The following is a 21,920-nucleotide window of genomic DNA, read 5'->3' on the forward strand; positions in this document are numbered from 1 at the left end:
TTTCTTGTAAAAGAAGCAATAACCTTCTTTATCTATGCTTCAGTGTCTTATAACTAGTGACTGCACAGAATTTCACAGAATTTCTAGATTAGAATTTTGCTGCATATTTTTGCACTGTCCATCATAAAATGTGTGGTCTTCTGACAATCATGGAGGACTGCAGTCCTTAAATATTGACATACATTTGAAATTTAGACTTCATATTCTTCAGGAAATGTATGCTAGTGCAAAACCTATTATTCTAGCAACTTTCTAAGTTGATAAGAGTGATATTTAAACCCTGTCACTAATTTTGGACCTTTGTCCCCCATTCTAGTACTAAGAGATTGAGCAATATGGTTCCTGTCACAGTATAATGCTTTAGTGATCCCGAGTACAGAAATTTTTCCTCATCATATTATATGTGGTACTCATATTTTTATTAAATTTATTAAAGCGATGACCTAACTTGACAGTGGACTAAACTAGGAAGGGCGAACAACTGGTTGTACAAGTAAATCTGCAAATGATATAATCCACTTGCATTAGCAGCTATAATGCAAAACCTAGCACCGTTTCTTACAGTGATGACTTTAAATAACAGATAACTGATGAGCCTTAAGAAATTGTGTCATATGACACCAAATCTGTAGGCAAATGTTAATGTAGGATTTCTGTTGAAGTCAACAAGAAAGGCATATTTTTCTAGAAAGATTAAAAAATACAGGTAAAGCCAGATCAATGGAATATAGCTATGCCCAAGATGACTTGCATTTGATTAAAGATTTAGGTCCTGGAGATGGGTCTATATCAACTTGTGGAAGGTTCACTTCCACGAACCTTTCTTCATCAACCCGAAACCATGAAATAAAAAAGTTATGTACTCACCATAACGTTCCATGTTTGTTGTCCATCTTGCCATTTATTCTTACTGGTTGGGTTTGGAGCTGATCCTTGGCTCTGACTGGGCCGCATACTATAGCTCAAAGTCTTTCACTTGGCTCGTGGCTGAACACCTATCCCATCATGCAATGTGTGATTTCCCCAGATCTTGTTTGCTGCTAACCATAGTCATATGTGTACACTAGTCCTATAATAAGGGATACTTAAAAGGGAAGAAAGCCAGAGGAGCTTCTTGTCCAAGGAAAAAAATCCTCCAGGTTCTCTAGAAGCCTTAGGCAGGGGGAGGAGGGAGGGATTGTAAGAATGAATAGTGAGATGGACAACAAACATGGAATGTTTTGGTGAGTACATAACTTCTTTATGTTATGTTGTCCTATCTTGCCTTCATTCTTACTAGTTGGGACGGCATCCCTAGCACCATATTCCCTGGGTGGCTCATGGGAGTACACTTTTCAACACAGTGGAACTAAAGGAGGCCCTGTCCCTGGAGGCCAAATCCACTTTACAATGAGTGATAAAGGTGTGAGGTCTTGCCCATGTGGAAGCAGCACAAATACTGTCCATTGATAGTTTAGCTAGATAAGCAGATGATGTTGCCAAGGCCCTAGTAGAGTGATCCTTGACTTTGAATGGTAGTTGTCTGTTACTACAATTGTAAATAAAGGTAAATAGAGAGTGAAACTTTAGAGACTGGCATGCGTTTGTTTGACTTCTGAAAAGGAAACAAAGAATTGATCAGACTTCCTGAAATCTTTGGTTCTATGTAGATAGAAGTGAAGTTGTTTATGCACATCTAACTGGTGTAGCTTGTATTCTGCCTTGTTGTCATGATTAGGGAAAAATACTGGCAGCTCAATAGATAGATTTAAATTATTTTGTGAACATATCTTAAGTAAAAATGATGGGTTTGTCTGGAGAGAAACCCTATCCTTATGGAAGATTAAATAAGGAGGTCTGATTGATAAAGCTTGCAGTTCAGAAACTCTTCTTGCAGAGGTACAGCAACTAAGAAAATTGTCTTCCAAGACAGAAATTTCAGGTCACAAGATCATGAGGGTTCAAAAGGGGACAAGGTCAGATATGTTAGAACAAAATTCAAGTCTCATGGCAAGAGTGGTTCTTTAATGGGGGAGGGGGTCTTAATAAGCAGGTACCTTTTATGAAAGCTTTACATAATCTATGTGACATCGTGACATCAAGTTCGAAGTTCAGTCACCTATATGAAAATTTGAGATTGCAGCTAATTGCACCTTGATAGTAGCTGGCACTGAATCTTGTTGAAAAAGCTCTGATAGGATCTCAAGAATAGAAGTGATCGGGGCAGAAAAGGGGTCAGTGTTTTTACTTTGTGCCCAGAGTGAGAACCTTTTCCATTTGCTAGAGTATAGCTTACTAGTTGTAGCCTTGTGCGAGGATACCAGGATGTGTTTAACTACTGGCGTAAAATTGTGAAGCCTGACTAAGTTGGGAACTGGAGCAGCCATGCTGTCAAATTGGGGGTTTGGAAGGAGGGGTGGAGCATTCTTGACATATGAATCAGAAGGTCTGGAACTAGGTCCAGAGTCCACGGTTCCTCCTGAAGATGTAGCTGGAGGAAGGGAAACCAAATCTGACTAGGCCAGTATGGAGTGATAAAATTATTCTGCTTCCCAATAAGTACACTTTCTGAATGACTTGTGGTATTGGGAAATGGGGAAATGCATAAAGTAGTCCCGAGGGCCAATCATGAACAAAAACATCCCTGGGTGACTCCCCTGGAGGGGGGGGGGTTAGGGCAAAATAGCTGCTGCATTTGGCATTCATGGGAGTGGCAAATAGGTCACAGCAAGGCTGGCCCCATTTCCAGAATATCCTTTCCATTATCTCTTTCATTAGGGACCACTCATGAGACATCAAAATTGCTCTGCTCAGCCTGTCAGCTATTACACTGGACTTCCCCGGGATCTGCATTGCTTTCAGAAAGCGATGGGAAGAGATTTCCCATTGCCATACTCTAAGAGCCTCTCGGCAAAAAGGGTAAGACTTGATTCCTCCTTGGTGGTTTATGTACCAAACCATCGACAAATTGTCTGACTGAATTGCAATTGTTCCTAGTGGAAGAGAGTCCTGAAGTGCTTGCAACCCCAAGAGCACTGCTCTCATCCCTAGAACACTGATATGCAAATGGGTCTCATGTTCCTGCCATGTGCCTTGGACCACCCTATCTGGGAGGCATCCATGGTCACTGTTGCCAGAGGTTGTTGTGGAGTAAAGGGTCAATCTAAAGTGACACGACTGGAAAGGAGCCATCATCTTGGATCCTTCTTGCATGACTCTGTAATTCTGATCTGGTGAGACATGGGAGGTTCTTGTAAGGACCACTGAGAAAAGAGAAGCCACTGAAGAATTCTCATGTGCATCCTGGCTAACGGAACTAGGGTTATCGTTGATGCCATCGTTCCTAGAACTTTCAGGACTGTTTTCACTTGTTACTTTTGTCTTTGGCAGGAGATCGGTAATTTGTTGTCTGAGTACAAAAACTCTTTCTGCAGGTAACTTTGCCATCATACAGACAGTGTCTAATTCTGCTGCTATAAAGGTAATATGCTGACAAGGCAACAAGGTAGATTTTCCTAAGTTTATTGTTATCCCTAACTGAGAACAAATTTGTAAGGTTTGGTCTCTTGACTCTTGTAGTAGATGCTTGGTGGTGGCAGTCAGGAGCCAGTCGTCTAGATATGGAAACACCTGGATTCCTAGACATCTCAAGTGAGCTGTGACTACTGCCATGCATTTAATGAACACTCTGGGGGCTGTAGTTAGACCAAAGGGCAGAGCTCAAAATTGGTAATGACTGGCTCCCAGCCAGAAGCATAATTGACTCCTTGATGGTCTATCCATTTTTATGTGGTAGTAGGCATCTTAGAGGTCTATTGAGCACATCCAATCATCTTTCCCTAAAAAGGTAAGAACTGATTGCAATGTTACCATTTGGAACTTGGACTTCTTTACGGATTTGTTTAGTTTGCTGAGATTCAATATGGGTCTCCAGTCCCCTGTTCTTTTTGGCACTAAAAAGAATCTTAAGTAAGTTCCGAATCCTATTTGGTCTGTGGGGACTTCTTGGATGACTCTTTTGTCTAGCAACTTTTGAATCTCTATAGTTGCCTGTTCCCTTAGATTGGGTGGAACGTCTGGGATCCTTTGGAGTTGTGGGACAGGAAGGGAAAAGGGAAAGGAATAACCTCTGGATATTATACTTTGTACCCACTTGTCTCTTGTGATATCTCACCAGGCTTCTGGGTACAAAGATAATTGCCCCCCGACTGCCTCCAGAGTAGGACAGATGGGCCTCCTTTCAGGAGTGCTGGAAAGGTTGGCTGCAAAAGGAATTACAGTCACCCTGATTTTGCAGACCCCCTCTACCTTGTGGATGGCGTCTACCATTATTGCCTCCCCCTCTGCCCCTGGGGAAGGCTTCACCTCATGTGTCCTGAAAAACTCCCTGGGATTTCTTGAACCACATTTTCCACCCTTCTGACCCTTAGGATAGGGTCTGGAAGGGACAGAAAAATGCACTCCAATGGCAGAGAGAGTTTTTCCTTCCTGATCACATCTGGTGAGTGTGTCTTTGACTTTTGGTCCAAAGAGTGAGGAACCATTGAAAGGGGCATTGACAAAGGTAGACTTAAAAGGTTCTGCAAAGTTATACAAGCACATCTAGGACTGTCTCCTTAGGGAAACTCCTGAAGCCACTGCCCTGCTTGCTCCATCCACTGCATAGGAAATCAGCCTCATGGAGGAGTTAACTATGAAATTTAAGGTGGATAGCTGAGAGGTCACTTTGTTTAAAACCCCTGCAACTAGTGAACCTTGGATAGTATCTCCTAACCCCTTCAGGAGATCTCTTTGTAGCCTATTGAAGTGCATAAGGTAGTTTAGTGATCTAAGGGTAAAAGTCCTGATGAGAAAATACGGTTCCCATATCTGTCCATCATTCGAGACTCCTTGTTCAGTGGATGGACAGATGAGGACATTTCACTGAGTTCCTTCTTGGTGGCTGCCGCCACCACCATAGCATCTACAGGAATGTCTTTAGTAAGAAATTATTTTTTCTGCTGGAGCTGTTATAAATTTATTTGGTCTTCTAGGGACTGGTTCCAAAGTGTCTGGTGACTCCCACTCCTTTTGACTAACCAATTCCATTAGTTCATCAAAAGGTGGAGAGACCCAAGAGGCTGAAGGTTGAGATCCAAAGGCCTTCAGGTACATCAACTATGCATCAGAAATGTTGATGGGCTTCCAGCTGCCTCTCTGTTTCAGGATTTCTGAGATATCTGCAAAGGAGATATCTTCAGAGGGTGACCATGGGGACCCTTCTGACTCCTTGATGTCAGTGTCTGAGGTGACTGACTCATCTGGTGAGTCCAGATGCTTCTTCTGGCATGTTTTCTTCCAATGAACATCCTAAGTAGGGTATTCTGGAGAGGTTTTGGGAGAGTGGGACTCACTCAATGGGGCTAGCTGAGGTCCTGAGTCTCACTGTCCTGAGGATGGGATGGTGTTGAGACAGACAGATGCCGGTGCCTTAGGGGGAAGACTACCAGTACTCTTGTGTAGAGCTGTAGGCGGGGACAACACACTGCTCATCAGCTTGAAAGCAGGTCCCCCCAGCTCCAAGGATGCCCCCAGTTCCATAGAAGTAGAAGGAATCCCCGGCTCCAATGAGACCGGTTCAGAGCCCAATGTAGGAGCCGAGTTCACCCGTGCCAAAGCCCCAACAGGTAAACTCAGAACTGAGGAGACTTGGGTCTGAGCATCCCCCCTGAACTGACTGGAGAGCTTCAGCTCCTAGACACCCTGGAAGGCACCGAGGGTATCAGAGCAGACAATGGTTCCACAATCTCCTGGATGGGTCTCGGTACTAAAGATTCTACAGCAAACAGTACCTGGCAGTCTGGCTCCGAAGATCCAGCTTGGCTCGGAGGAGGGATTGATGTGGATGAGAGAGAGTCTTAACTGGCTCTGGAACCAGTTGGGTCAGAGCTGAAAATAATTTAGCCAGCGCTGGCGACATCAGAAGTCTGTGTACCACCCTATCCACATCATCATCTGATAAGCTTCTAGAGGACCTGGAGGAAAGGGTAGGTGAGTGAGATCTCTCCAATATGGGAGATCTTAAGGTAGGGGAGACCAGTAATAACTCAGTGGACCAGCTCCAAAAGCTAGTCTCTCTCTCAGCTCCAAAAGTTGTGGAGCCAAAGGGCTTGACTTGTCCAATTCCAAGATCTCTCTCAGTTTCGAATTCTATGGAGCAGAAGAGAGTGATTTGTCTGAAGAAATTTTTAATATTTTCTCTGGTGGTTCCGAATGACCAGATGAGGAGGAAGAAGAAGAAGGCCTCTTTGAAGGTTAGTCACTTCTTGAAGAAGGGGACTTAAGCTTAGAGGAGGTACTCTGGCTTTGTAAAGCTTCAGAGAATGGAGGTTTTAGAAGCCCTCTGACTATCAACTTATTCATTCTCTCTTGCAAAACTTGTGAACTGAAAGAATGACAGAAGGTGCATGACTCCTGCAGGTGAATGTCCCCCAAACAATAAACACAAATGCTATGACCATTAGTTAGAGACATTTTTTGTGAACATTTGTGACACTTTTTAAAGCCAGATGGCTTTGGTTCCTTCTTTCTACCTTCCTTAGACATTATGAGAAGGAAGCACAAACTACAAACACTATAAATTGAAAGCACTAATTTCAGGAACCATTATAAGCTGAAAAACACACGTAATATGTGAAGCCTAGTAGCTCTCTATAAGAATATAAACTCACATCATATCTATTTTATATATATATATATATATATATATATATATATATATATATATATATATATAAATAAAAGTATATATAAAGGAAAGTAGCTCTGCCCTCTAAGTTAAACGGGCGCTAGGCCTTCAAACTTAAACGGACCTAGCACTGCTACTAAATGAAAAAAACAGCTAAGGGAACAAAAATTAGCTAAGCCCTCTAATTTAAATGGGCACTTGGCTCTCTAACTCAAACATGCCAAGAATCACTAATAAAGAATACACACACTAAAAAAATGGACTTCACTAAAGATTTCCGACAGGACAGAAAAGAAGAAAATAGGCCTGCGACTAAAGGCAATGGCCAACTAAGCATCAATCATGGTAATGTAAAAAATAAACAGCCACAGCAGAAAGAAAACTATATAAATCGCCTATAACTAAGTGTAGGACAACATCAGTTAAGAAAAATACAAGATATACAATTTTTTCAAAAACATAGCCATGGCCAAGAAGAAGAGCCTCCGATTTTGTTAAGTGGCAAAAGAGATCTGGGGAATCACACACTGCATGATGGGATAGGCATTCGGCTACGAGCCAAGTGCAAGACTTCGAGCTATAGTATGTGGCTAAGTCGGTGCCAAGGATTGGCTCCAAACCCAACCAGTAAGAATGAAGGTGAGATAGGACAACATAACATGTTTAGTTTTGTGAACATTCACAGTGAAAAAATATTTCACCAGGGAAAGGAAGCACTTGACCAACACTACACCGGAACACACACCACAGTATATCAAATTCATCCCCTACACCACCATAACTATATATACCAACTACCAGATCACACTTCAGTGGGGAAAAGAGCAGATTTGTGTTGTTGGCCAACTGCTTCCTTTCCCTACTTAAATCTTTTGAGGATGTGAACGTTCGCAGAACTGAACATTCGGTGGTTTCATGTTGATGAAGAAAGGTTCACAGAACTGAACCTTTGACAAACTGATATATACCCCGTCGAGGTACCAGGTTTGTACAGATAGGAATGAAAGGTCTAGACTGACTCATCTATCCTCTGGAAAGTGGCTGGCATATGTCTTACTACAACAGCAACACCTGGGAGAAGACCTCAGATATGCACCCTGTATGTAAAATGTAGTCTACATTTACCAAGGAGTGTGTCTCATTTTAGATGAGCACAGCATGTTTGTGGAAAGATGTACCTTCTCTATGTTAAGCACAACTAAGTGCATGGCAGAGTTAGAAATTTACAGAAAATCTCTTACTCCCTGCTGGATGGTGGTTGTGATCCTCAGCTCTCAGCTCCCTTGCCTTGTGTCACTGGAGACAGGGAACAAGGAGGAAAGAATTGGACTGTAAAGGATGGGGGTTCAGTTGTGGGGAAGGGGTAACGACTGGAAAAGTCAGATAATGATCTGTATATGATAAAAGTAAGAAAAAAAAAGAAAGAAAGTTACAAGTACAACCAGTTACAAAATGTGAAACTAGCAAACTGTTGCTGTGGACATCAGGCTTCTTTTTAAGCTCTGTGTTTCTAAAGCGTGTCCAAACAATCCACTTTTTCTGTATTGATAAGCTCAGAAAAAGAGTAAAACATGGTATGTCCACAGCTACAGGGGTTTGGCATTATTGGTCTAAATGTGCCACTAAAGACTTAAAAAGGTAAAATTAAAACATTATAGGTGTTCAGGAGCCACGTAGCTGAAACACTGGTATGTCCTTAGTGGGTTGTTTACATATATCCCATGGGCCTCCACTCCAAGAGTTTTAAGGTATTACACACTGAAGACTTTAGTTTTTTTATGTCTTATAATTTTTTACTAAGTTGTTTATAGTAAAGAGGAAGCTCATCAAAAGAGTGATGCAGAGATCATTTTCTCCTACTGTAGCACACTTCAAGGATTCTTCAAGCAGTAATGTTTTACTATAAACTTAACGAAACAGCTAATGAAGACAAGAACACAAAACATAGTCTCCATGCTGGAATGGTAGAATATCTATCTATCTATCTATATATATATATATATATATATATATATATATATATATATATATGCAGGGAACACTGCTCTACCTTGTGTAGATAACAAGATTTTGTATAATACATACGGTGGTATCTCATTCATAATAAACCGGTTTACCCTATACCTCTCTGACATATATTCGAGAGGTTCTACATGTCCTCTCACTTCTTGTATCATGATGCTTCCATCCTTATTTGTAAATGTATGTATTAGTATGCATGTATAAATTATGACTATCCTTCATCATATTGTATACCATTAGCTGTTTGCTAAATTGGAGCTTTTCTCCCCAGACTTCTGCTGAAAAAGGACTTGTGTCCAGCCAGACTTTCCCAGTAACCAAATGTAAAATAAAATAAATAAATAAACATTGCTGCTCTTCTTGTTTATTTAAATATCCAGTATGTATCCCACATTCATTTTGCAAACACTATGTGTAATACCACATATTGGCTTATCATTTAACAACAGCCTGTTTGCATTTCCCATGCAGATTTTATGTCATACCTACCTGCAGTTTATCCATATCAACCAGATGCTGTGCCATTGACTTTATGATAATTTCAAAAAAGAACCGGAAGTGCTAGAGAAAAAGGAAACAGCATTAATTTGGTGCTACATATATTTTTTTCTTAAAACTGTGCATGACTGAAGACAACATACATTTATGCAAAACATCATAGGCATTAAAACTGTGCATTTTCAGAGATAAATGCTTTTAGATCTACTGAGGAATAACATAAAACCATTCGTTATGTGACCTTTATTTCTTTTTACTGACAGATCTTCATCTGGTATCAAACTTTCATAAGGAGGCAGTAATATTTATTTAGCACTGATGTCTTTTTATGACCTTTAATAATAAGACCAATAATAACTATAATACATATTTATCAATAGCTTGTATTTATATATTATTTTAGTATCCACTATTTTGATTATGCTTTCAGTATTCTGTTTCCCCACATTGGTATTGAAAATTATTTTCTTCTTAAGCAGTAATGTAGAATCATAGAAGTTCATGGCAAATGTTACACGGTGAGCTCATTTAAACACTTTATTCAATTTATGTACTATACAGCATAGCTATTTTAATGATTTTTTTTTTTTATCTCTTGACACCTATCAGTGATAGGCCTTTCAATATTCAGCTAATTGATTCTTATAGGGTAAAAGACAATCAAAGAGGCTGTCATTCAGGCAGCCATCAGGGGGTTTCCTATATAATCCTTAACCTTCCCCTTTGGTGGCTGATGTGGGCACCTGCATGACCTTAAGGGCATACTATGCTCAACCCCTATATCTATATGCTCCCACTCATATGTTAATGAGGGGGTGCTATCAGTGAATTGGTAAGCCAAGCTCATGTATCCACTTGTCTCTGTATTATCTGCTGGCCTCCACTTGTATTTGGCAAAACAGCCACCAGACAACTACTCCCTTCTCTCCAAGGTAGGTGAACTGGTATTTTGTGCTCACTCCTACCCTTCTGTATCAAAGCCTTCCTGCACCCAACCAGCTAATTGAATTTGCATCGACTCGGTTGTAGTCAGGGCTTTATCCTCTTACACTGTATAGCCATGCTTTTCTGCTGCATATCTAACTTGGCATGTAATGACTTTCTACGGAATGTTATTAATATTCTTTTTTCTCTCTATGCAATAACTGTGTTAGTTCCAGGAATTACTATTTTTCCTTAAGTGCGTTTACCTCACTGTCATCATTGACATGTTGTATTAGAACCTATCATCTATTGTTCATCTCTTATCATTCCGTTTCAGCATCATAGCAAGCCATTTACCCTACACCATTTTTTGTTATAAGATACCATGAATGTAACTTGGCATTTCTTAGGGATAAGACATCTATCACTCTCTTACCTTCCACAACTCTGTTTAGTTTCTTTTGGTATTTTTCTCCTATGGTTTTGATGCAGCAGACTGAATGAAGGCAAAACTAAATGTTAACTAATTTTTATAGACTTTTTCAGAAGCTGAAGCCTATAGGATCACATCACTGACAAAATGAAAGTGATGTGGAACAATGAATTTTTAACTAGTGGGCAGTTCCAGCTCAGCAACTAGTCTTTATCTAAGTTGTTGTTGTGTCTTTTGGCTTTTCCCGGCTAATGATTGGCAGCAGATTTTTACATGCCGAGTTGCCGGGCCTGACACACAACCTTCAACGAAAGTACGCCCATTCATGCATGTCTCCACACAGAAGACGCTCTAGCTGAGAATCGAACAGGACAACGTCTTACTATGAGGTGACAACACTACCGCAGCACCACCACCGCAGTCCAACTAGTCTTTATCTAAGTATCAGTCAATATTAATTATGTTTTCCTGAGCTAAGCATGCATTCACATTTGCCTATCCAAAGACATGCGTTTGGAGTATTTCTCCCTGGGCATCCGCTGAAAATAGGCTCTGTCCTAGTCGGACTTTCCCGGTTAACAAAATGTTAAATAAAATAAAAAAATATATATATTAACTTAATATCTGAATGGGAGATCTATATTTAGCACTCAGCAGTTCCAGACTACTAAACTAGCAAGGATCAGCAAGTTACAATTCAGCAAAATCTACTGCATTATGTTCCTTCCCCAAATAGACTTTGTCATTCATACAACCTAAGATACAATAACAGATACACTAAACGGCAATGTAATAGTCGGGCCAGTAAACACCTATTACTGGGCAGTACTAAATTTCCATACTCTAATCCCCACCTCAAGGCTGAGCATCCAAGTGCTCCGGATTATGCGAACTGCTCCGCATTTAATGACGAGCAAAGCCACTGTTCCGCTGTTCCGCATTGAACAGCTGTGGCTCCGCTACACAAATTTTGATTGGTTTGTATACCGCAATTACTGCCAATCGGCATTGCGATATACAAACCAATGCATAACTGTGCTGCCCTTCCACATTACACAGCATTGGCTGTGCTCCACAGTTTTTGATTGGCTCGTAGACCGCATTTACAGCCAATCATGAATGCGGTCTATGAGCCAATCAAGTAAGCTTCTCAGGGGGACGGGAACCAATGAGAGCTCCTCAATACAGGCCAATCGCGTTCCAGGATGCCTTTTCATGCCAAAATAATGGCTTGAAAAGGCTTCCAGGAATCAGTGATTTTACTTTTTGCAAGTTGCTTGCAACAACAACTTGGAAGGAAGAACTCTGAAGACCGGGAACGTCGGCATCGGGGAAAAGGAAGGAGCGGCTGTGGTGAAGACATCGGGACTTGGAAGCCAGCCTGCTAGGAGAGGAGTTAGTGAGCTGAATGGACTTGAGGTTCAGGGACCATGCTTGCTGCTGCTTTGGTGGAGTGAGACCGGTCAGAAGGGTGATATTAATTTTGCTGCCTGCTGGATCATCGTTTGTGCCGTGCTGTTTACATAGGTAGAGGTAAGTGACTGTTTTAGCTGTAATGGTTAAGGTCAATGTTAATGGTTAAGGTTAATGGTTAGGCAAGTATTTCCCTATCCTTAAAACTGGTATGCTAGCACAGATCCTGTTATTGTAGCAATTTTCTAAATTTATAAGAGCAATATTTAGTATCTCTGGGCTGCTTGTCCCCCTAGTACATCTGAAACCATTAATTACGCAACTTTCTGAGTTTTATAAGAGGAATATTTAAAGTGTCTCTGTGTTTGTGCTGCTTGTCCCACTAGTGCATCTGTAAATGTAATTGCCATTTTTTAGAGAAACTGTATGCCAAGTTAGGTCCTGTTCTAGCAACTTTGTAAGTTTCTAACAACAATATTTAAAGTGTCTGTGTGCCATTTTAGAGAAACTATATGCCAAGTCAGGTCCTTGTTATTCTAGCAACTTTCTACATTTATAAGAGCAATATTTAAAGTGTCTCTGTTTGTGCTGCTTGTCCCCATCGGACATCTTTGAAAATAATTGCTATTTTTTGCATTAACTGTATGCCGTCAGGTCCTGTTATTCTAGCAACTTTCTAAGTTTATAAGAACAATATTTAGTGTCTGTTTGTGCTTGTCCCCTAGTACATTTCTGAAAATAAAAGCCATTTTTTTGCAGAAACTGTATGCCAAGAGTTTATGAGAGCATTATTTTAAGTTTATCAGAGCAATATTTAAAGAGTCTCTGTTTTTGTGCTGCTTGTCTCCCTAGCAGGGCAGGGCTTTGTCCAGATTTCTTGCACTAAGAGGTTGAGAGGTATGTCAGGATGGATGTCAGAAGTGAGTTATTTATAGTAATGAGATGATTTAAAGTATTTGGTTTTTGTTTTCTGGTAGACCTTTAGAGTGTAACTTGATTGTGCATTCTTTGGTCATAACTGTTCTAAGGCATGATGTCTTAAATAGCACATTTTTGCAAAAGTACAGAGGGCCCTGGTTTTAAGTATCCTTTTTAGGCACCTTTGCCAGGCCCAGAACTGGCAGTAGGACTGGGGTAGAACACATCTAAAGTGGTGTATGTAAAATTCAGGTAGTTTTGGTGTGTGTGTGTGTGTGTGTGTGTGTGTGTGTGTGTGTGTGTGTGTTGCAAGTGCATTTGTTAAGTACCATGCTCCATGGCAATAAGTCTACATCTGACATATGACAGGATGCTATTTAACTTGGTCTAACTAAAATAATTTGTGTGACTTGTAATGTCTGTGTAGGAAATGTAGGAAATTTGATTTTTATTTTTGTAAAATGCTGTTTCATTTATTTATGGTGCGGTTATGGTACTGCAGATAAAGGTTTTGGATCTGAGAAGTGTCTTATTGAATTTTAAAGATGTTCTATCATGCTCCATGGCAAAGGCACATTTTTGCGCAGTGCGAAAATAGGGTGTTCCACATTTTGACCATTTGTCACACATTGTTAGGGTCTGTGTTCCACACTGGCCTCTTAAGAGGTTGAGACCTATGCCTCAAGGTATTGCGACAGCATTAAAGGCAAATTTGTTAGCTGGCTGCTTTCACTCTCAAAGGTTCAGAGGCAAACATTAGGCAATCAGTCTGTAGACCATTACAAGTCAGGCCAATAACCCACATTCAAAAGTTCTATCTAGCACCTCAAGGAGGACAGTACAGGATAAATCAATTTGGAATTTGTAGTTACCCATCCAATTATCTATGTTTATGTTGAATGTGTCAAGGGTTTCACTTCACGTGTAATGGAAGTTTGTTCCAGGGGTAGGGGGAATATGTTGTGATGTGAATCTACAATGCCAACTTGATCATCCATTATTCTTCATCTTACCCATGGCTGGCACATCCATTATTCTTTATCTTACCCATGCCAGGCACATCCATTATTCTTCATCTTATCCATGCCTGGCTCATCCATTATTCTTCATCTTACTCATGCCTGGCACAGAACTGACAAATTATATACCTTTTGAGTCTCCCAAAAGGTGATCCAAATTTGTAAAAAAAGAATAGTAGTCCAGTGTTTGTGTGGTTTAAGCTATCTTGATGATATGGCATTAAGAAATTAAGGAATGAGGAAGATCTCGTATGCTGCCATCAGTTTCTTTCAATTCTGTCCAGTTCAGCTACAAACGTATTTCTGCAGCAGTAAAAGGAGAATAACAGGATATTGTTGTTTCCTTGCATACCTGTACAGTAATAGGTAAATGAAGAGAACAACAAATGCAGCCACTATGGATGAACTTCACCTTCTCCAAAACAAGTTGAGCAGTAGAAAAATGTAGCAAAAATGGAGATGAGAAGACTACAGCATAAACCCAGCGATTTATTACGAACAAAAAGGAACAAACAGGTACCAGCAGTAAGCGCTTTCATATCAAACAGATGCTTCTTCAGACTTCATTCAAAAAGAACATCAAACCCATATAAATATATTATCTAATCAAGTTAATTAAACAATCAATCAATTTACTATTTTTAAAAACATAGTACTCTAAAACAAACTAAATTTTAAAATAATAAAAATAAAGCTACTTAAATCTTTTAGCAGCGAGTAATGGTTTTATAGACGCCCTTTCGTTGAGTCCAGGAGATTTGCCAGCTTGTAACCCTAACTATCCAATATAGTTCTTTCTGTTCAGTGACATTTTTACTAATTTTGTTCCTGCATCAGTATTTGATAGAGCCATTAACAGACTCTGTGATAGTGTCAATTTCTTTGAACAACAGCTAATAGGTCAAAAAAAGAAAAAAATTGATAGAGACTTAATAGATTTCCGGGCTGGGAATGTGTTCACTTGGCCCAGATGCTATGAGAATAATGCTGAATCTATAACACATTTCTAACAACACATGTTTCTAACAACAAAGAACTATCTGTTACTGATAAGGATCTACCTAATTCTAAGTTGATGGATAAATCAAAAAATACTCCAGTGAATGTAGCTGTTGTGACTAATCATTCTATTGATGGACTGGTTATTAATAGCTCTGACAACTTTATGGTGACTCCTGCAGTGTTAAAAGAGTCCCATACACCAGAACTTGTTGTACAAAGAAAGGAGCTGGTACCAACCATAATACAACATTCAGTAGATTCTTTGTCCCCCCCTTTACCTATTCTTAAATTGGAATGGCTCAGGAGAGGCCAGTCAGTGAGTCGAGGAAGGAAGCGAAGGCTGCCCTCACAGGAAAGAGCCCTGAATCGTACGATAAAGAGGATGTGGGAACAGAAAGAGACTTGAACACGCTGGTATTTAACTTATCTAAATGTCCACTAACGTTGTGTGAACAAACTTTGCTTCAACGCGGACTAACAATTATACCATCGTCTGATACAAAGTATGTGGATACTATTTTGGATATAAAAACTTTTGCACATAATGTGATGTTAAAAACTATGTTTGGCTCTGATAGCTCTGTTAATAATTTTAAAAAACCTAGTACATTTGTACCAGAGTTGAACGCAACTTTGGAAACATTTTGTAATATATGTGAAAATGACTTAACCTCCATATTTATGAATGGTGAAAGAAATATGAAAGGAAAATTTTACAATTTAACAGCAAATGAATATAAAGCTTTGCATGCAATGCAGGATGATGAATCCATATGTATCCGACCAGCTGATAAGGGAGGGGGTATTGTGATACTAGATACAGTGTATTATATGAATGAAATGAAGAAATTGTTGAATGATGTACAGGTATATAAGGAATTAACATTATCACACATTGATCTGATTTGTAGTCATGTTTTTAGTACGTTGAATGACTGTTTTTTAAGCCATATTATATCTAAGTCATTGTTGGATTATTTTTTGGTTTCTCATCTGATTTATACCTTTGATTCAAGGTCAGTCTAAACTACATAAAGATCTGGGTAACCCACCACTCAGACCGATTGTATCTGGTAGAGGGTGGGTTACCCACTCATTATAAGTTTTTGTTGAGAAATATCTTAGACCTCCTGTTGAAAAATCTAACCATGTATTGAGAGACAGTAAACAACTGTTATGTGATTTATCTCTCACTACTTTGAACAATCAACATATATTGAAAGAAAAGTCGGTTGGTAACTTTGGATGTAAGTTCTTTATTTACAGTTATACCTCATGCTTATGGCATAGAGGCAGTAAAAACATACTTAGGAAATAAGAGCCCCTATGATGTGACACAAATAGATTTAATATGTATGTTACTTGAAATCATCTTGGAGAATAATGTAATGTTATTCAAAGGGAAATACTATTTACAGCAAGTTGGCGTGGCAATGGGTACACCGTGTGTAAATAGTTTTGCAAATATTGTGCTAGCACAATGGAAGGAGAAGGCAATTTCAATGAATAGTACTTATAATGCATATATTTATTTATATAAACGTTTTGTAGATGATCTTTTTTAATTTGGACTGGATCCTATGAGCATTTGATGGAATTTGTAGAGTATTTGCATGAAAGTACAGGTTTTCTAAAATTTTCACTGAAAGCCTCCAAAATTATGATAGACTTTCTTGATGTAGTTATTATGAAATATCATGATGGTGTTTTTTCCACTACTATGCACAGGAAATCTTGTCGAAGAAATAACATTTTATCTAGAGACAGTATGCATCCGTCTCATGTATATAAAAATATAATAAAGGGACAAGGCATGCACATATCTAGGTTAAATACTGATGATACAGTTTTTCAGAGTAATTTGGATACCTTTAGAAATGAGTTGGTTGAGCGTAGGTATACACTGAAAAAAATAAACCATAATCTTAGACAGGTTGAAAATTTAAGAAGTACAAAACCTAAACCATATATGAGTAATACTATGTTGGAGGTTAAGGACACATGTAAAAATATTTAAAAAAGTAATTACAATATGAGCAGGGCTTCTTTAAGTTTGCAATATTCTAGTAATATTGATATAGTTAGGGACGTTGTGAAACGGAACTGGTTCATTTTGGAATCTGATGCACAAGTTAAAGAGATAGTGAGTGATAAACCCCACTTTAGATATAAGAACAAAAAGAACTTGAAGAGATTGTTGTGTAATTCGAATAAACAGTTTCCCCAAAATAAGCAAGTGGAGAAACCTTGTTTAAGGTCATGTGGGAAGCGCAATATATGTAGAGTATTAAGTATAGACAATATTTTTATACATCCTAATACTGGTGTTAGATATGAATTTAGAGTTAATGCTATATGCACTGCTAATGACTTGATATATTTGGCAGTTTGTAATGATTGTCATTCATTTTATGTAGGTATGACGAATAGGTCCCTTCATGGTAGAGTTAGGGAACATCTCTCGGCTATTCGTAATGAGGATGTTGAAAGAAGTGCGTTAGCTAAGCATGTAAGGATGAATAAAGCACATACATTTCAATTTCTGGTTATATGTTGTATAGATTGTGGTCTGAGGCTGGGAGATAAGAAAAATGTCACTGAACAGAAAGAACTATATTGGATAGTTAGGTTACAAGCTGACAAATCTCCTGGACTCAACGAAAGGGAGTCTATAAAACCATTCCTTGCTGCTAAAAGATTTAAGTAGCTTTATTTTTATTATTTTTAAATTTAGTTTGTTTTAGAGTACTATGTTTTTAAAAATAGTAAATTGATTGATTGATTGCTTAATTAACTTGATGAGATAATATATTTATATGGGGTTGATGTTCTTTTTGAATGAAGTCTGAAGAAGCATCTGTTTGATGTGAAAGCGCTTACTGCTGGTACCTGTTTGTTCCTTTTTGTTCGTAATAAATCATTGGGTTTATGCTGTGGTCTTCTCATCTCCATTTTTGCTACATTTTTCTACTGCATACCTGTACAATAGTAAGCTCCAACAAGGCTACCATTTCTCGGGTCTATATTACATTACTGAAACCCGGTAATATCGAACACCAGAAGACCAACACGTAAAGCGCGAACTACGGTAACGGTGAACGTACAAAACCACAAAACGTGAAATGTCGAAGTGTGATGGTTGGCCCATCTGTGGTATTGCTTCGTTAGGTAAGTGTGTGATAGTTACATATCTTAGGGTTAGGGTGCGGGTTAAGGTAAATGCATAGATAAGTAATGTATGTTTAGTGTAGGGTTAGAAGTAGGGTTTTGTTTACTGCATGTGTGTGGATTATTTGTTTTGTTTGGGTATATGTCTGTAGGGTAAGTGTGTGATAGTTATGGACCTTAGGGTTGGGGTGCGGGTTAAGGTAAGTGCATAGATAGTAATGTATGTAAGGTTTAGTTGAGTGCTAGAAGTAGGGTTTGGATTTTGTATGCATGTATTTTATTTATTATGTTTGGTTATGTAATATGTAGCATGTCTTGGTGTTAGCCGTCTATGATGGTTCGAGATTTGAAAATTTGCGGTTTAGGGCTTTGTGTGTCGGTGTTATGGTGTTCGATGTTATCGGGATTCGATAACGTAATATAGACCCCATTTCTCAAATCACTTTTATCTGCCAGATACAGCTTTAGAGTTTACACAGAAACTCAAACTAAAGGCAAGAGAGAACACTGTTGCCTATTTGAAAAATCTAGCTAGCGTTCATAATGGTGACATTTGCTGATTTCAAACCTCTTCTAAATAGGTTAAAATTATGGCATTATGGGGCAAACAGAACTCATATGGCATAATTATTTAATTCCATGATATAACTTAGAGGATTGTAATCAGGTAGCCAACAGTAATCAGTTTGTTAATGTGTTGAGAAATTAACCTTGCGAGAGAGACCTAATTATATTCCTTGTAATACATGGAGCTTTAGGTCCCTTGTACACAGCTTACAGATGAAAAAGGATAGAAGCATTAATTGCTTTACTGCATTGAAATCTGCAGTACTGACACTTTTACGGTATTATTCTCTTTTTACTCAGATGTTTTTTTCAAACTATATTTCTTTACTTTTAAAGTTATACTTAGTTAATTGTCTTCAATATAAAATTTTAATAACAGGAATTTTGAGAAAAAATAGGGCATACGGTTTCTTCCCTCGATAATGACACTCTTGTTCTATTGTACAGAAGTTAGTTTGGGACACAGTTTCAGGGCTCTGAAAGCTGTGAGCAATACACGTGGGTGCATGCTGAACATTTGATTAGAAACAAAACTGCAGTTTTCTACCTCAAAAGATATGTCTTAGCTAACATTCATGGAGGGAGGACTCATTCCTCTCCATGATATCCTTATTTAGTTTGTTGGTTTCATTGAATGTGCCTTAACAGTACCAGACCTAAATGAATTTACCTAGTTTTTTAATTCTCTCCCTCATCATCTTCATTTTTTATCCACAAGTCAGAGCTACATTATATCACACCCTCCCCATAGAATCCCTCATGTGAGGCCAGACAGTAAATGCAGCTGATACACAACTGATCTGGTTAAGGGATGGACAATATAGTTAAAGAAATGGTAGCACCAAGTGTTAGTTGAATTGGAGTTAGTTACATTCCACCTGCTTTGCGTGTTCACTTACATCTGCTGTTTTTATCCATCCATATATAAGGTGCCCTAATAGCAAGTTCTCACTCTACACTACCAGTCAGCATAATGCTGGCACTTTTTCATCTGCACACATATGTAAGCAGAGTTTTTCTAAGGACACTTCTCCCCAACAACAAGTCGTAGATCCACAAATCAGAGTCACAGTCAGCCTCTTTACCACTTTGCCATAAGAATGGTAGGGAGTCTTCCCATGGTACTGACCATCAACTCTATCCTGATGCCCATTCCTCCCCGCATCCTGGGATTTCTTCACTAATTAGGCCTCCACCAAAAGCAAAGGCCACCACTATGATAAGGCTGTTAAAGTCTGAGTCCCAAATTCAACTTGCTAGAAGAAGTAGAAAGGAAATTAAAGAGTTCCACTGTGGCATCATCTTTGGTTGCCACTAGGTTTGTACCCAGTGCTTCTCATTCTTTAAGATGGGCAAATCAGCATTAACCTTTCACTCTTACCAATGATTTTTCTAATACCTGATCCCAACTTCAAACTCCTTTTCATGGGTACTGCAGTTTTATCCACAGAACCAACACGTTAACATTGAGTTCTAAGTTCTTTGTCAGTATTTCAGTTTACAGAATGAGTTATGAAGGTGAGAAACATTGATGCACCATAGAGGTACGGAGAAACAACTTGTCATCTGTGATGCCATATTCCCATGAAATAACTTGTGCTCCTCCCTATGCGCGCGCGTGCGCGCGCACACACACACACACACACACACACACACACACACACACACACACACACACCACATGTGCATCTACATACAAAATGTGGAAAAATGTTTCTCTGTCTCTTCAAAGACATTATTTAAAGTGACATGCATACAGTTTCCACATAAGAGACCAGAAATACCGAGGCAATGAATTAAAAATTCAAAGTGAAAGTTATGCCGGCAAAGTAGTATACTCTAATGTAAAACATGATCTGATGGTCAAAACCATTGAATCAGACTGTATTTTTTATGATAATGCAGCTTCTATAATAAAGAAAACTAACTATTGCTCACAATAATTCAAGATAAATGATGAACAGACCACAGGAAAATGTCTCAGTGGGGAAGCAGCTTAAAAAAGACTGAAGGAGAGGTTCAGTTTTAACAGACTGTAGTGCCAAAGCTCTAGAGATCACATCCAAACCCAGTGACAAATGTCAGTACAATATAATTGTTATTTTGTCAGGGGAAACTAACGGGTATAAATAAAAAAATGGTAGTCTGAAGATGTGTTGCTATGTTTAGGACGTAGTAATGAACTATTAACCTTCATGAGTCATGAAGTCATAACTATGTTGACCACAAAAAACAAAAGATAGAAAAGCTTGTAAGTAGCACTACATATACACACATTACAATTTGCTCTGACATGCTTGAAAAGGTTGCATTGCTGGAGTCTGATTATTTTAGGATAACCACAGCTGTGGTATGTTTAATTGAAGCCTGTCATTGCATGAGTTCATGCCCCAGCAGAGCAGGATGAAAGCAGAGTGCTAGAACCTACTGTGTGGATATGCAGTGACTAATCCTGCTCGCAGGTTAATAGGGAATTTTACCAGCAAGAACACTTTTTAGCAATACTTTTAATCTTCGTGTAAAAACAATAGTATACAATGTGTAACGTGTCCTAAATGTGTAAATGAAAGTTACACAACAGGCTGTTATAGAAGTACACCTGTAATGTTACTGAAGTGTGGGAGAATTCAGACAGAGCACGAAAGTTCTAAGTTGATCTTTGTATATGGAGATATATTTTGTTTCAGTGTTTTCAACATTTTATCAATTTATTGATAATCATTAATCACCAATGAATCTGTTTTTTCTATTTCAGCTTGTGTACTATATATAAGTTCATGCCATATGTAAGCATTCATAATGAGATTTGAATTTCTTCACTTTCCACTCTGTATATTCAATTATTAAGCTTATTTGTCAAAATGTATCACTTTATATCGGATTTAGCTTACACCAACAATGCCTTAACTACTGTTTACATGAAGTCAGACTTCCAGTGCGAACTCTGCTTAATGTTTGTGGTGCAGTGGTTAGCATTGTCGCCTCACGGCAAGAGGTTCTCCGGTTCGATCCTCGGCTGGGGTGCCTTCTGTATGGAGTCTGCATGTCCTCCCTGTGGTTGCGTGGGTTTCCTCCGGGTGCTCCGGTTTCCTCTCACATCCCAAAGACATGCTATAGGTGGATTGGACACTCCAAATTGGCCCTAGGTTTGAGTGTGTGCATGTGTGTGCCTTCAGTGGAAAATTGGGTGCCGGGCTGGCAACTTGACACCGTAAAACTCCACTGCCAATCATGAGCGGACAGGTGATCC

General features: G+C 38.9%; 1 protein-coding gene across 7 annotated transcripts in view; it reads right to left on the reverse strand.

Annotated features, from left to right (window-relative positions):
- DOCK10 (dedicator of cytokinesis 10) overlaps positions 1–21,920 on the reverse strand; it is a 2,344,342-nt gene that overhangs the window by 601,736 nt on the left and 1,720,686 nt on the right. For all 7 annotated transcript variants that reach the window (XM_044070265.1, XM_044070268.1, XM_044070269.1 and 4 more), the window contains exon 27: positions 9,218–9,289. In XM_044070265.1, coding sequence (XP_043926200.1) covers positions 9,218–9,289 — 72 coding nt within the window. The remainder of the gene's footprint in view (positions 1–9,217; positions 9,290–21,920) is intronic.

The sequence above is a fragment of the Protopterus annectens genome, chromosome 4.part1 (genome assembly GCF_019279795.1).
Source record: "Protopterus annectens isolate FY-2018-M chromosome 4.part1, PAN1.0, whole genome shotgun sequence".
Lineage (NCBI taxonomy): Eukaryota > Metazoa > Chordata > Ceratodontiformes > Protopteridae > Protopterus > Protopterus annectens.